General features: G+C 36.5%; 1 protein-coding gene across 1 annotated transcript in view; it reads left to right on the forward strand.

The window, feature by feature from the left end:
• Nucleotides 1-649: 649 nt before the first annotated feature.
• The window catches only part of LOC149531732 (ER membrane protein complex subunit 8/9 homolog), a 46,886-nt gene continuing 29,410 nt past the window's right edge, over nucleotides 650-18,125 (forward strand). Inside the window, exon 1 of the mRNA XM_089807920.1 lies at nucleotides 650-1,020. Coding sequence (XP_089664046.1) covers nucleotides 817-1,020 — 204 coding nt within the window. The 5' untranslated portion in view covers nucleotides 650-816. The remainder of the gene's footprint in view (nucleotides 1,021-18,125) is intronic.

An 18,125-nucleotide genomic window follows, 5' to 3' on the forward strand; every position in this document is an offset into this window, starting at 1 on the left:
CTTTAAAATGATATGATAATTAGTTTTTAAGTAATATTTTAAATAAACTTAAACTTACAAGATGTTAAAAATAATAGATTGATATATTTAAAATCTTTGATAAGAAAAATGATTTAGTTATTATTGTTGTTGATTAGACATGCATTTATGTTTAGGTAGTGAGGTGGAAGATAAAATAATTATTTTTGGAAACTTTAATCAATTTGTCACAATTGTGAAAAAAAAGCTATTATTAATGCATGACATCATTGTTGTTGGAAAAAATGTGTGAATTTTTGTTAAGGAAAATTTATTTTTTTTCTTACCAAAAATAGTATAGAGCAATAGAATGAGCACAAAATGTTATTTATTAAATAAGGAAAAATGAAAAATAGGTATACACATTATAAGTTGCATATAGATTTTTAAATTTTTTGATTTGATTGGTCAAGTTAATATCATATTAGCACTAACATGAATGCATAAAAACTAAATTGTTTTAAAAAATTAATTAAGATATATTAAACATAATATTATAATTTTTTAAAATAATAATTATATCGTGTAATTACAATCGAATCATGGCACGTTTTTGGAATTACTTCACAAATTGACAAAACGCTGGCGCATAAATTTGCAACATCTATACATCCAAATCAATACAATTTTGATTAAATATAAATATAAATAAAATAGGACAAACATACACTTCCAAATCTAGTAAGAGTTTAGATTGCCTAGATTGCCTTCAAATCGACCCTCTAAAGTTGATTTCGTTTAAAAAAAAAAAAACAGAACTGTAAGGGGCACGGAAGAAGGCAGGCGAAGAAGATCAAAATGGTTGAGAGCAGTTATGAAATCAACCAGAAAGCTTATGTGAAGCTGGTGCTGCATGCATTGAAGCACAAGACCTCTGCAGTCAATGGCATTCTCATTGGAAGACTTTCTGATAAAACAGAAGCCGTGGAGATCGTAGATGCCGTTCCTTTATCACATGGACATCTAGGACTCTTACCGACTTTGGAGATTGCCACCATTCAGGTAAATCCACAAATATTTGTGCCCTTTTTAAGCATACCCACAACACTTTTCTCTTTAAGGTACACCAACAATCTTTTTCGTTTTTTTGTTATCTCATTTGCACTCCGAAAATATGTCTAATAGGCAGTGAAGATTATACAAATCAAAATTTGACACGAATTCTTATAGAATCAACACTGATTTCAGTTGCGCTGATAACCTATTGCATCAAATCTTGAATCAATACAATTAAACAGATTTAGGGAATTCACGGAAAACTACGTCCACAAAAATAATCTTGTAGAGATATAATCACAGCTAGATTTGTATTACACGTCATTCAGCCTTAGGGATGTTAAAATTTTTAGAAATCAAAAGACAGATTGTGATGTTTGGTTGTGGGATTTGTAAGAGTATTTATTAATAATATGTTTCGGTTGTTTTAGGGTTTTAGATCTTGTTCTAGTTACTTTTCAGCTTCCAAGATTCATCTACCCTAGCAAATTGTATTATAATTGGGCATAATTTTAATGTGTCATTGTCCTACACTAGTCTTATTGTTAGTTTAATTTGTTAATTTTTTTCTTCCTTAGTCAAAACCTCCTCATCTCTGTTGTATTTGTGATCACGTGACTATTCTTCACTCAATTTTTTATTTGAGGAGCTTTAGTTTACCTCCAGAGTCTGTGATGTGTTCCAGTACCTAGATTCAGACCTTTTACACACCGGTGAAAGCCATGATCTACTTATTTTGAGGCAGAGTCTACCATGAAAAGCCTTAAGCTTTGGAAACTTTTTTCCAAGCAAGGAATGCCTGGAAATTATTTATTGATAGCAAAACACAAAATTTAGTTGTTACAATATAGTTATAACTTATTATTGATACATGCATATTTTATAAATGTAATAACTTAATATACTATTGATACGAAGGTTTTGGTGAATTCAAATTTGAACATTCTGTGAAAAAATAGTCAATTGGTGAAAAGTGGTATGAAAGAAACACCCAGCAGTGTGTTAGTTGGGTACTTGATATTGTCTTGCTGTTTAGCATTTTTCATTTCCACAACTGGCTGCAAATATTTTTCTGTGAAATATTTAATAGCTCTTGTCAGGAAAGTTATTCATCGATTAGAGTCCGAATCACACCAGAAACTGAAAGTAGCTTCTATGGTAGGGTAACAGAAAATAAGCATAAAATTGGATAAGATTTCGAAGGATAAAACAGACCATCAAAGTCCAAACAATAAAATCAATTAATTAAGTATTTGACGTATTGGATGTTAAGGCTTTCAATGAGAAGGGAGTGTTCGGAAAATGGTGTCTTAATCTATGATAAAAAGGTGCTGCTGATAAAGGTTACTGTTGATAGGCGAGTGCAGAGGGTTGCAAAAGGGGGCACTTCCCTTGTGGGATCCAGGCCCTTGACCGGCTGGGGGCAGCTTTTCTTAACAAATTTTTAATTTTAATTTATCACTGTGAATTCTGGTGGTTTATCATTAGGTCACATTGGTAAACAAATTTGTCACTGTGAATTTGTCTTCGTAACTGACTGTGTTTGCCCAAAGAGCACTGACAATTGCACCAACAGTTGGAGGGATTGCAATTAGATCGTGATCAAACCGCAATCTTCCTCTCCGTTTGAGGGAGGCAATTCCCTTGTATGATGGGGGTGTTTGTTGTTTTTTATGCACTTTTCACCTCAAAGTACAAAAAGGAGACAAGACAGAATTAAAGAAAATGGATAGCATAAATCGCAATAGTAGACATCAAATACTAGTTGAGACTCAAATGATAATAATTAGAAAGAGGATTTAGCACAAAATAAAATGATGATAAAAGAAGCATAGTAAACCTTGACATACAAAAAGATACACTATGGCAACACATTTAAGTCAACATACCAAGAAATGAGTGCATTTTTTGCAATAAATTGCATAAATTATAAATCCATTGGATTACATCTTACTAACTTAACATATGAGAGATTAGTAATAACAGCTCATGAATACATTTGAGACATACAACTAAATGCATTCTTCATTATCTCTTTGAAAATATACAAGTTCAAAGACTCTTGTGTACATAGTGTAAAGCCAGAAGTTTCTTGGGAAATTCTCCATAGTATCCCTTTTGTGAGAGTCTCCCTTACATTAAAATGTGTTTGTATTTATAGACTCTCATTGATAACAAACTTGTAACCACTTAGCATAACTGCCTAGGCAACCACTTGGATTAATCGCCTACGTAAAGACTTAGCATAAGTACCTAGGTAAACCACATAGGATAACTACCTAAAGGACCACTTCGAGTAACTACCTGAGCGATTTCTTCTAATAACTTATTTTTTGAAGACAAGTTAGCATTTGCTAACTTTTGCAAACATAAAGCCCAAAAGCTAACTTTAGTTACAATACGTGATATAAATCACTTTTACAAAAGTGCAATATGAAGCATTCCCATAATATCAAAATGAAAACATGATACTGGCTTAATAGATGATACAACGCAAGGTAGGAGAATCCCCAAAGGAGATGTCCTAGCCCCCAGCAAATAACCACACAGCAGAAACACAACAACAAGAAGCAATAATGCAAGATCTGATACCAAATCATAATAATTTATTCATAGATATAACTGATTACATGCAATGTGTCGGGCTGTAAGGCCTTCTCGGTTACGGCCAAATACAAAGCAATTACAATAACAATTCTGCAAGATCTCTCGATATCCAATCCAAACCCTAGCTAGTCTAGATCCACACTCTAGTAGAAACCTCCGAGGAAAATCTAAACTTGTGCTCGCAAGGCCACCAAGCAATCTCCTTGTTTTCCAAGCCGCAGCTACTAGCCCTTCTCAAACTTGATCCAAGATCCAAGTGTAAACTGCCTCACATTCGGCGCTCTATCCACACACTCACAACTTCATCACAATCCTGTTGTAAACTGCCTCACATTCGGTGCTCTGTCCACAGACTCAGGAAAACTCACCCTTCAGCTACTCTCACACTCACTCCTCTGGATGAATCATTCCATGAATAAATGACTAAAAGACTCCACAAGACGCCTTACTTATACCCAACAAAGCCACAAGTCGTTCATAACACAAATTAAACACCCATACATAAATTAAATGCCAAAAGTCGGCCTCCAACAGAAATTTAATGTCCAAAAGTTGATACCTGAGCAAAATTGCGATATCTCCTAGCCCCGATTGAATTAGAACTCGTGCTTCGAACTGAAGGTAGAACTTTAGGTCCTTTGCAACCCCTGAAATGCGCAAAGGCTGATTCATTAAGAATATTTACACATCCATCCCGAAAGTCATGCATAGAAACCTGTCCCACAAACTGCTAGAAATCGATACTCCAGGAGAATTGCCATATCTCCCAATTTATAATGAATTAGAACTTGCACCTTTGACAAAAGGAAGTACTCTAGGCCCTCTTCAATCCCTAAAATGCACATCCTCTCATTCATTGAGCAAAATTAGTTACACGGCCTGCAATAGGCACCTAGAAACTAGAAAACACAGTTCCAGCAGTAAGGTAAAAACGGTTCAAACTTCAATTCAATCTATCTAATCTCTATGCAATCATGAGGAAAGGTTCCCGAATGTGTCTCCAACACATCCCTAACCATTAAAAGCATAACTCCACCAAAATCCAAGCTCGATGCTCCTCAATACTTAACCAAAATCCCTCCAAACATGCAGGATTGCAAGCAAGCCTAGGATGCTCCTGTATCAATAGAATTGGCAATTTGTCTTCTTGCAGCCATGAACACCTTTGTCTTTGAATAAATTTGCTCCAATTGCATCTTTGTGAAAACTTGCGAGTCCCAAATGATACCAAATTTCCTTTTTGTATCGTGATCATCAAGCCTCTAAGTAGAAGGCTCTGCTTATGTCATTCTTGAAGACGGTTCATTGGAAGTGCTCTATCAAAGTTCTCATTTTAATTGTGTTTGTATTCCATGCTGATCCCACCAATGTCTTTGTTTGATTGATAAGGAATTAAAGAATGCATCCTCTCTTTTGGATGCTAACAGTGTCTCCTTTCCACCACAACTTATAATATTTGTAATACTTAAAGGGAAAATATTTCTTAATTATCTACATGGTTTTCATCCCTTTAAACCTTATTAGTAGGAACTAGGAAGAACCAAACAAACTGAGCTTTCCATTTTGAAACATGAGATGGATATTCTTTCTCATAAACAGCAGACAGTATCTGAGTTTGACTTACACTTTCTCATTTACAAAAGGACTCCCGCTATAATATAGTGATTTTCATACATGTCCACGGGTGAGTTATACATTAACAAATGACCCTCCATTTATGCTCAATACATGCTGCTACCTTTAGTTGCAGAAACCAATTTATCTGAATTTGCATAGGCCTCTCTCATTTATGGCTGTAAGCACATACCATTTTTTGTCCTTTATTTGTATAATAGTTTGAGTATGCCTTTGATGGGCTGCCTCGGTGCAGCTTGGCCAGTGAGAATGCTAATGCAAGGTTTTAGACGTTAGACTCCACGCCTGCCAATTACATTGGGTTTAAACTTAATGATTCTAAATGCATTTTAGCAAATCCATTCTGTGCACATCCAATGATTATAACAGGCAGCTAAAACCATATTTCTTTGAGACGGTCCATCAAATAGCTTGTAAGTTTGGTCACTGGCTATCATACTCCACATATATGTATGGTGAGACAGTTGTGATAGCAGCACCTGACACATGTCGTATATCTTCTATGCCTTGATTGATGTTTAGTGTTGTTCCAAGGCTCTCATTTTAGTATGGCTGATGGGGGGGTACAGGCAGATATTTTGGATTTTGGATTTTGAATTTACTTTTATTAACTACCTTTGCTTGAAAGCCTTTTATATACAGTTATATACAAAGATGTATATAGAAAAGAAGCAGACATTGATCATACAATTAAAACTTCTTATGTTCTAAGACACTTAAAAATCCTTTTTCAAAAATCTTTCAATCATTGCAATCCATGAGGTGACATCTTTTTGAGGGACTCTGTCAAATCATTTGGGTGTGTTGTCTAGGAATACTTTCAATCATTGCAATCCATGAGGTGACATCTTTTTGAGGGACTCTGTCAAATCATTTGGGTGTGTTGTCTAGGAATACACAGTTTGCATGCATGGCTACAAGAGTCTTTCCAACTATAATTTATGACCAATAATCTCCCTATGAATATGCTTTGATGGATTTTCGTAACCGATTCCAAAACTCTCATTCTGGCACGGGCAGGGAGGGTTTTTGCTAACCTGTTGCATTTGTTTGAAAGTTTCCATTCATTTCGTGGATATCATGAAGTTTTGCTCTCTGCGAAATAACATCTCTTTGGAGGCATTATATCTATGCTTCTGCAATTTACAATCACACCAATCATGGTGATTGCATGTCTATAACCACATGTGACAAGGTTCATATATGCCTCAATATATGTTTGTAACCTGTTCCAGAACTCCAATGGCTGCATACTGGCTATTTCCGTATTCATTTTGGGCATGGTATATTTGCCTGGTACAAGAGCTTTAACAATGGACAACTCATCCCATATCCATGTGTGATCTACACGCACCGGGAAAACACATCTACACAACTACCACAGATCTGCATTGACTTTTTAATAAGAAGATTTCAATGGTTCTCAAGAATGTCACCACAAGCATGAAGATCAACCACGGGCATTGTGTTAGGGTATTTTTGAGAGCACTTCGTTGAATCAAATATCTTTAGAGCTTCACAAAACCAATTAGCACACATTCTGCAATCTTTTCATTTCTTTCCTCGAGATGGCACTTCTTCAGGCAATTCTGTTCAAAATTCAGCTCTATTATCCATGTTTCCCCATTTTGCATTCATGCCAACTATGAAGGAGAGATGCAGGTCAGCTTTGGCTTTGTGCCTTCTCATTGCATTTGATTGAAATTTTATAAAGCCTTTTTGTCAACTCTATTTTTTTCTTTCCATGTGGTCATTGCTTGCTGCGAGACGGCATTTCTTTCATGTGATAAGTTCTTATGGTAGTTACAATAACTACCCTCCATTTTAGCTTTTGGTTTCTTCATACACTTATAGAACTTAGCAAAAACACCAAAAGCTTTCATGATTTTCCTTCATTATGTTGAATTTAGTTGCAAACTCAACTTTGGCATTTTTTTGACAAGTTACCAACAGAGTGAAGTTAGAAACCATGCATCATATTTTCTGTCGGCTTCTTTACCAACTCGGCCAACTTGCTGATTAACTTAAATTTAATGATATCCTTTAACATTCCTTTGAAAAGTTTTTGTTAACTTGACACTTCTTGGTATTTTAATAAAATTAAATAAGTTGTCCATAACTTATTTTGCCTTCTCCATAGATGATTTGGAAAATAACGACCAACTTATGATTGTTGTTGAAGTTGTCAACGAAGATGTAAACCTTGATATAGCATGTGAGAAATTGGTAACCTCAATTTGGTTGTTAAATAACCAATTAGCAGACTTATTGTATACAAGTATTAGTAGATCATTGATGTGTTTGATATAAAAGTTCAAAATTGACCTATTTATAAATGGGGCTAACAAGTCATAGATCTAATAGTGGATATTTTGTGCACCTTGTTTGCCCTATAACTCAACCCTATTTTATGAGGGCATTGATTACGACTATGTATTGTGATGTATCTTGAGAGTTTGATAGCTATTGAGTTGCCTTTGGATCTCCATTGTGTTGATGTGAGTTTCATTGCACTACAACTTGCAAAATCAAATACTTAGTATTCTAGGACAAAACTTAAACTTGTTCTTGAATTCAGACACCACTCATGCTATTCAAGATACCACTTATGCTAAGACTGCAATGAATGATCATAATGGTGACTCTTAGGTTCCTTTTTAAAGATGGATGCTCACTCGGTGATAATAATGTGATATGTTGGTTATTACAAAGGGACTTACGTTGTTTACTAGGATTTTGTCAACGAGACTTTGAATGATATGACTTCACACTGTGTAATGAAACTATACTTTGGCTTCCAACTTATGCAATGCAATTAACTTAATCTTGTAAATTTAGACTATTTCTACTTCTCCTTCTACCTAAGGATGCAAGAAAGAGAAAATATCCATGGACTCTACTAGATGGATTCTTGTCGCTGACTCCCCTCACCTAGTGCAATCTTCTAAGGTGTGTCCAAATGATGTTCAAGTCAATACCATTTCAGTAATCCCATCTATGGATTCAAATCAACGAGCAAGTATGGATTGAAGTTAAGTTCATATAAATGTCATTCGACCACGCTAGGCAAACTTTGAATCAGTAAGCAGCTAGTGGTTTGGTTCAAGCCAAGCAAGGATGCATTCACAATTACTCTTATCCAACTAAATTACTCAAAGAAAAGACTAATTAAATCCTTGAAATCAATCTATTCTTAGTGAGGAATGTGAATCATTATGCAATACTCCAAATATATCACAATTATTCACCATGTAAACACAAAAATGAATAGTAGAGCAAATTGGACAGTACATCAGCAACAATTCTCTATTACAAATGAGAGGAGTGGGGTTTATATAGGAGTTCCAATTACGTGTTGATTTGAGTTTTGTTCTACTGCAACAAGCAGAATTAAATACGCAATGCTTTAGAGTAAAACATCAAATTCAATCCTCTCTTGGTATAAGGTCATCTCTCATGCTAAGCTTGCAACATAAGATCATGAAATGACTTCAAGGTTCCTTCAATTGTGGATACTCGCTCACTTATGCTATTCATTCAATTGATATCCACTGCTTGATCTCCCAAAGATTTAGCTTCACAAATGTGCAATGAAAATGTAGTTTGCTTTTCCAATTTCCATTTCCACTTCAACTTAACTTCTACTACTACTTCTAACTATAAATGCTAGGATTCATGGATGAACTTGGACTCTACTAGATGCAGCTTAATCAACGACTCCACCCATCCAGTTCAAGCTTCTAAGGAACACTCAAATGGTTTTCAAATTGATATCTCCTCTCCAATCGCATCAAATGGATGCAAACTAAAGAATCAACACCAATTGAAGTTAAGTGCAATCAATCATTGACTTACCACACAAGGCACACTTACAGTCAGCAAGAGGCTAGTGACCTGAATTTGTTGAGTCAATCAAGTAAACATCCATGATTTCTTTCATTCAACTAACTACTTCAACATGAAATAAAATACTAATCTAAGTGAGAGATGCAAAGAACCACACAATACTCCAAATTGGTCATATATATCCACCATGAAAGACCAACAATGAATAGAGAACAATTTTGGTAGTGGCAACAATTACCCAGCATAACTCTTCTACTCTAGTCTAAAATTAATTAGTTACAAATGAAGAGGCCATGGCCTTATATAGTAGTCCCCAGTACAATGAGTGGCCAAGATTGATTTGAAATCAAAGGTCAAGATCAATCCACACAAGCTCTAATTAAGGCTTCATAACCATACCTACAAATATTAAATTGTCCACCTAATTACAATTAAGCACCACCATGTGGGCCAATTAGAAAACTACATTGCCTTCATGGGCCAACAAGAAAATTCAAATCCATAACAACTGGATTAAGGACCAATGACACATGGACAATGAGAAGAGAGCCCATTGTTGACAACACTGTCTCATCAGCTTGGGAAATGTGCTCCTTACCCTCATCCTCTTTCACAATCAACGAATCTGGACACTATCTTAGCAAATCGTCTCCATGTGACACTTGTCATGCCTTTATGGATTGAGGATATGGCCACCACCTCAGCAAATGTATCCTTAAAACTTGATAGATACCCTTTAACTTGCTGATGAGAAATCATTTGTTACTCCTTCATTGACTGTTCATCCTTTTAATTGCTCTGTCTCTTGAAATTTCTTCACCCCTTTTGCCTTAGATTTTGAACGTTTTCCATCCTTAGCCCTGATTGCCATCATTCTCACCCTGCTAAACTTTGAAAGTCTTTAAGTTTGATTTCCGATTCTAATGGTATCACTACTCCATTTGAACCTCTCATTTGCAATCTGTAATAGTAAGTCTCTGATTTTCGAAGTGCTAGCTGCCCAATATTTGATTAATTTGGTTCTTCTTCCATGCACTGTCAACTCTATCCGTGCATGATGTCAAAATATGGATCAGTATTCCCAGGTATGCAAGTTAGAAGGTCTAATCTTTTCTGATGGTTGCACCCAGATTTGAAATCTGCAGTCTCATAGAATTCTGATTTTGTTGAATTTTGACCCTTGGCTGCCCAAATATGTATACTTGGATGATTTTGGCAACATTTTCTTTTAATTTTGACCTTCCATGATGGGAAACTTTGGTCATGACTCCATCTCTGTGAATTGAGGTCCAATTTTCCATGATCTTTCTTGCACTCTAATATTCTGATCTTCTTGCTTGCCTGGTGCATGTTTTGCAATTACTTCTTGGTGCCTGCAAGCTGCCCTTGGTGTTGTAATATCCCTCATGCCTTTAAAGCACTATCTTTGCTTGGCATCTTTATGTCCAACTTGCATTGTTGGAGTCTTGGATCTTCAATATGTGGCCCAATGAATGACAGCTCCTCCTTGACTTCGAGCATCCTTATTCTCGTGCAATACAAAGAAACTAGATACAATACCAAAAGTAAGTTATATGGCCAAGGGTGGAAATGTAAGAATAACGATTACTTTAGAATGTACTATTTGTACCCAAGACAGTGTTGAGAAAAAATCAATGGGTATTTCAAGATACACGACTTGAAAAAATTGCCCCAATACTCCTCATCAATTGGAATTAAAGCAATCTATTTCTACTGAATAAATTGCTTCCTGTGCTCTTGTTGAGGCAGCGAGCGGATCGAGTTATTGCCGAAATCCATATAATGCAGATCGGGGTGGGAGAAGGAAAATGTTATTCTCGGGAGAATGATACCTGTACTTTCTCATCCAGTGATCATAAGTTTTTCTATTTTGCAAGGTTCAATTTTTTGTTACAATTCTTTTATTTCAAATAAATGGGGCAATGGGTGGCCCTACCCCTACTATTATAAAGGTAAAGAGCAAATAGTTCCTTCCTTCCAATTTAGTCACTCCAGTCCCAATTATTATATTATATGAAAGAAGGGGTGGTGTAGATGAATGCAGGGGAGATTCATCGATGGCTCTTCGCAGCCTCTCTCTCTGTACCAGCAATCTTTGCTGCTCTTCTGGTTGTTGAAGTTGATGCTTGGGCGGATAGCTTCCATTGACCCTGATGGAGCTCTAATTTTTAGCCTCCATTTGTGTAATAACATTAGAGATTAATAATCAAAAGGCCATCCCATATTAGCGCTATACATTGTCATGAACATTTGAATATGAAAAGAATGTTACAAACCAGGTTAACATATGCATAGAAAATGCAGAAACTAAAGGCACATAGACAGTGACATATGTTTGTCTGTACCTCTGCAATAATAGAGAGCAAATACTGATTTGTATTATCTGATGTAAATTCACAGCGTTGCATACCTGATAAGAACAAATGAATCCGTCAACCATATTTAGAACATGATCAGCTTGATAGATGCTTTGTCAAGATGGTACAGTGGAGTTGATGATTTTCTTTTTATACTAATCTATGTTACTATCAAGGCAAATCCTCCTCAGTTACGTTCAAGCCTTTTGAACATCCAGCAATAAAAACAAATGCTGATTGAGTTGGGAATTAAATGAGTGATGCCAATAATATCTTGAGCGCAGTATATTCTCCTGTTGTTACTGAAGAATTGGCATTGAGTTGTGGCATGCTGGTGGAATTATACTTTAATATTGCAGAGTCCATTCAAACTATTATATGCAACCAATCCAAGTCATGTTCCAAGTGATGGCAATGAATTTAAACTTGATGGGATCATTGGCAATTTACAAGTGCCATGTTCACACGCAACACAAGCCCTTATTTCTCAGAGATTTCAATCATAATTAGTCAACATCTAGAGTGGCGTCAATATGCAAGGGTTGACATTTTATTGAAGCGACAACCAGGAACAAGAAACATTTTTACGAGAATTTGAATCAGAACCACCGTTATGATCCCTCGAACATCATTATTGTTGAAGTTCTGAGTGATGAGAAGTAGATCAATTATCAATCACCATGTGCTGTGAAGGATTTTGCGATGAATCAAAACTATTACCCCTACTCGACAACGACCAGATATGACTTGAAGGCAGGTTTGTGCAATGGAAATATATAGGAGGCCACGAAGTCAACAACGACTGAGACGTGCGATGGCAATAATGGCAGGAAGGAAGGTCTAACGTTCTGATCGAAAGTCATCCTTTCATTCACAGCAACACTTCTTCGTATGTGATGAACACTGAGGAGGCGTCAGAGGTTGATAATTTATCGAGGGGCAAAGAAATATTATGGCAGAGTTCAATAAACTTAATAAGAAGGAATTAGTGTTATGTGCCGGCGATGATAGATTAATTATTGTAAAGAACGATAAAAGACAAAGGCCCGCTTCAGATTATGTTATGAAGGAAAGTATTTTAATTACCATCCCCGATAAGAAAAACAATAAACAAAAATAAAGGGATTTAGTTAATTAAAAGTAGAATTTATTTTAAGAGACATGACGGTTCATCTTGAAAAGTCATTTCCTTCGTCAAATAAAGATATAAAAGAGAGTTATTTCATTTTAGAATAGGACATTAGAAAACATTTGAGTGTTCATATTCTCAGGAGAAAGTATTTTATATTTATTATTGTATGGAGGGATAAGGAGCAACATTATGGCTTTGTAATATGAATTCTATTATTTTATTTTAATAATAAAATAAAATGTTCTTTACGGTGTGGAGATTTAAACTATAGATGGTTTGTCCTTTATAATTATTTTTTGGAATTCTGTATACAATTTAAATGTCGGATAAGTGGACATGGTCATTTAGTATTTTAAGTTTGATCATCACAGATATTGTGAAATATTAAATTGTTTCCGTATCTGTGTCCCGTTTGTCTTTCTACCAGAGGAGTTAAAATTCAATCTGGACTAATTTAAGATTGCGTAATTTTGGTCTGTCGCATCTTGATTATTAAATTGTTGGCCATTCAAGTGCATAAGAACTTTATGAAGTTGTAGATGAAAATTCATTGAAGTCGACTCTATTGCCCAGATGAGCAGAGGCACTGGTCTTTCTATTATTGAAGTCAGAAAATCTATATCCTCCTTCCTACAAGCATCAAATTTATTATTAACAAAACCTTATTAAACATTCAACATTCAGTTTCAGTTTGATCGAGTTCAAGGACCTTGCCAGCTGGAGAACTCCAAAGCTTAAATTCGCTTTAGAAAAGCTCCGAATCAAGTGATCAGGTTCGAGGAGAAGGTCTACCCGCCTAGGTGTAGTGGAGCCTAAAGTGCAGGGGAATCGAGAAGTATTCCCATTCATTGGCCAGAACTGATTGAGAAATCCTATTGGAGAAGTGGCAGGCTCTTGGATCTCCAATCTGCAGTTTTGGGAACCAACAGACCTCGTAGCTTAGAAGACCTCACCCCTGCACGGTTGTCGATCATTGAGTTTACCCTCCTTCTGCATGCACAGGCGGAGCTGGATAGTAGGGCCTCTAGATGGAATAGATAGGGGCTACACCCTCTTCCAGCAGCGTCACCATATATCTCGAACTATCATATAGAGGGAGGTTGCTCTAGGAAGGATGCCCCACCTCAACCCTCCTGTTTTTAGATGCATTTGCTTATACTTGTTTCTCAAATTGCATGACAGACTTGCCTTACATCCTAACAACATTCAGATGCAAATCAAATTTCATTATATAAGATCTGGAATGAACTAATGAGTTACAAAGATTTGAAATTTATCAAGCAACTGATCTTTTGATTAATTTTAACCTTGACTGCTGATTTGCTGAGTCCATAAATACAGATCAGAATTCCACTTCCTTTTGCAAAACACACAGCTTGTAGCCTAATTTTGGCCATTATACATCTTGATTTTGCAACAAATCTGTTTGGAACCTTGCAAAATATAGGATTATCTCAAATGTTGAATTCACATTCTCATTTTGTATTCGCAAAATCTCTAGATCTCCAGACCTCAACTTGTTTAGGCTTGCATCAAATGTTAACCAAAGGTACTCCCTCAGATTTTCACCCTCTTTCATCTGCTCTGCTCCCGGCAATCTGCTTGAATTGAGTTGCATTGTTTTGGCATTTGAAAATAAGGAGTTTACATTTAAATTCAAAGCCCTACAATCAGATTTAGGCCTTTGAATATGAAATTTGGGGCATAGCTGTGGAGACATGGCCACATGTCTGGCAACAAGGGTCCCACGTTTAGGCATGTGAGTTCAAAATTAAGGCCATACTTTATAAAATTTGGCCTACACATTGGGAATTGGGGCCATGTTAAGGTTTGCACACCTGGATATTGGGCCCGAATGGGCCACACGCTTCATAAAAGGGGGCTTGGTGAACTCTTCAAGGCCCTTGTTAGGCCACATGCCACATGCTTAAGGGGCCCATTTGGCTCTGATTAGGGTCAGATCAGTTTTTGGGTTCACACATTATAGATTTAGGGCCTGGCTTAAGTCAGTTTAAGCCTGTCTTAACAATCTCAAGGCCACACGCTAGACTATGGGACTTATTTCCTTGAGTTTAGAACCCAGACCTGGGCATAATTTGTTTTAATTTTAGCCCAATTTTACATTGCCAGGCCTAATTTATGTTTGGTGCCCAGATTTAGGGCTTAACTGGGCTTATGTGCTTGGATATTGGGTCCAATGGACCACACATCACTTATAATAGTCCAGATTTTAAATTTCAATGCTTGACACCACCCTATAGGACTTGAGTCATTCAAATTTAGGTTCGATTCATGCAATTAATATCAGATCTGTGTTGTAATTGCGAAGTTTAAGGTTACACGTTACAAAGTAGGGCCATTCCTCCTTAGAAATTTGCAGATAAAAGGCCAATAAGGCCACACGCTACATCATTTAGGCTTTCAAGTTTTAGACTGTAGCCTTTGATTCCGGAAACAGGGCCTAGACGCAATGGATTTCAGCCCAGCTCTTTATTATTTAGGTCTGATATTTAATCTCAACACAAATCACAATGTATAGAGTCAGATTCGAGAGCCCTACAAGGCCATTTACTCATATATTCGCCAAATTAGATCTGCCTGAGCTTGCTGGGTGCGACCTATGCCTTAGGGAGTCAAATGCACTGGAATTTGTATCAGATTATTGAGTTTCAAGGTGCCAATGCATGTAATATCTCTGCCCTTTCAAATCTGGGCCCTTATATGACTTAAATGATGACCTTGAGGGCCTAATTAAGGCCCAACATGGTTTGAATTAATATCTGCAGTTAAAGCCCAGGCCCTGACGCCATGTGTTTGGGGCTGCATGCTTCCACAGCTGTAACAAATTTCGAGGCTTCATCTCTCCATTTCAAAATGTAAGGCTCATCTTTCTAAATTTGTAACTCCAAGGTTTGAGATGAGACAAAGCTTCCTACACTTGGTTTAAGATGAGACATAAATTCAGATGTACGGAGAGAAGGCTCAGCCTTGAGATGAGACATGATGGGAACAAAGGTGAGTCTCAGCTCCAAAGTGAGACACGATGGGAATAAAGACAAGTCTCAGCTCCAAGATGAGACACGATAGGAACAAAGACAAGTCTCAGTTTTAAGATGAGACATGATGGGAACGAAGCCGAGTCTCAGCTCCAAATTTAATACGTAGCCAAGTTTTAGCTCTTCCTAGCCCAATTTCTACTTTGTTCCATTTCCCAGAATTAGCAAAATTTTGCAACACCTAAGCCTACCAGCAAAAGAGGGGGTCCCCATTTGTGATGGGGCGATGGTATGAAAATGTTAAAACACAATGAGCAACCAAGTTTAACAAAATTAATGGCGCTGCTTAATCTATTACAATCCTAAGTAGGGCAACTGCAAATAGCCAATGAAAATGAAGCACCACAAAATGAGCCGATGAGAAAATTTGATTGCTTGAGGACCAACAAAAGAAAGGGAAGCCACCTAGTCATCCTACAACTCATCATCCAAGAGATGCACCCTCTTTTCCTTCTCGCTTCTAGCAAATTTAATAAACTTAACCATAATTGCGCTAAGTTCATCCATGACAATGCTGGGAAGGCTGCTATGGTGCAACTCCATAAATTCCAACTTCCTTAAACAAGTATCCAATATATTGTCCTAATCTAAAGTACGTCTCTGTAGATCACTTATGGAAATCATAAGGGAGAGAAATCTACTCAATTGACTCTTCTCAATAGAGTCCATGTTTCCGAAGTAGACTAATTCCAACTTTTCTTTCAATTTCTCCAAATCCAACTCACTAGAAGCATCAATGTCAAGACCAAGCAATTCCTTAGTTGCAATAAGGATTCTAGATTGTATCTCTAGGAAAGGACCCTCAATAATAGGGCTATTGGCTTGTGCATGCTCAAATGTAAACTTCCTCATTACCTTTGAAAGATACCAATGACCAAAGTCATATGCTCCTCCTTTATCAATTACTCCTAAAATTAGAACCGATGCAGGGATACTCTTCAATGCCTTGAGGAATCATCTTGTCCTCAATTGGTTGGAATTCTTTCCATGTCTTTTCTAGTATTTGAAACTTATTCATTAATATTGTGATCTTCTCATATGCGTGAATCATCCTAGTAAGAAAATCCTTTGCCTGTTTCCTGATACCACTTCCACATTCTTTTACCTACCCGGTAAGTGTCTCTTACTCCATCACAAGTACCATGCGAATCCTAAGAATTAAGGATATATGGAACAAATTTCACACTCTCATGTCTCGAGGGATTCATGTATTTGTTTATGTAATCCTTAAACATCATTTTTCAATTTCAGCTCATCTTCTTTTCCAGTTTATCCATCCTTTCTTAATGGCATTTGTAGTACTACTCAATTCCAGAAATTCTTGCTTCTTTGTAGTTGGCCCAATGTTAAATGTGGTGACATGGTAATCATTTGGAGTGATCTCATCTAAAGTCTTGTCAGGAATTGGGACAACTATATGCAAAGTGCAAGATCCCTCTCTAGTAATATTATGGATTTTCTTTGCTTGCTTGTGTTCTTTCTCCATGCCGACCCAGTTCAAAATTTATCAATGTAATCCACGGGGAGTACTTCCTCACTCTTCTTTTCTTCTTCACACTATCCCTTAACCAACTAGGAACTATGGATCAACACTTGCCATCATCAAGTTGCTCATGCTCATTAAGCCCCTTCATATGCTGAAATAATCTCATCATTGATTTCCGGGGTGTTGAGACCAGGCGGTCTCATATGAGCTCTCAAATCAACTACCAACTGCACAGTAGGAGATGCTGGCAATAGCTTTGTTTCTTGCTGCACTGATTGTGTAGATGAAGCTTCCCCTTGCTCCTCTAGGGGTAAAATTTGTGTATCTCCACCTTGTTCTGAACTTTGTTGCTTACTTTGCATTTCCACTTCCCTTATTGATGAAGAATTTGTAGTGGGAGTAGATGTGGTGAGCTCGTGCCTTTAATATTTGGATTCACTTGCTGTTTGAGATACCTCTACCACATTGTCCCTTTCCTTCAATATTTGTCCTTCATCTTGGTTGGTTAATCCTGAAGTACTGATGGTTTCATCTCCCTTTGAGGAAGACTCCTCATGTTAAACTTATATATTTGTCATTCAAATCGAACATCAAAATATATATGAACTGATAAATGTAACAACTACCATTAACAATAATTAAGTATATATGATAAACAGTTATCTAATATCCATTTCACAAGATTATAACGAATCAATTTCACATGAAATAAATGGTTAACCATAATCTCCTTTTTCACAAGGTCATGACTGTTACATCCCAAAATTTTGCCCTAAATTTTAAATTCATCATAGTGGTTGGTATAACGAATTATTTTCATGTGAAGTGAGTTAATTATAGACGTATAAATTAATTTCTTTCCTGATCATGTGAAGTGAGTTAGTTAATTATAGACGTTGTATCAATTTACTTCTTTCCTGGTCATGTGAAGTGAGTTAGTTAATTATAGACCTTGCATCAATTTATTTCTT

This window comes from Cupressus sempervirens, chromosome 11 (genome assembly GCF_028749045.1).
Source record: "Cupressus sempervirens isolate cs-2001-9-10 chromosome 11, ASM2874904v1, whole genome shotgun sequence".
Lineage (NCBI taxonomy): Eukaryota > Viridiplantae > Streptophyta > Pinopsida > Cupressales > Cupressaceae > Cupressus > Cupressus sempervirens.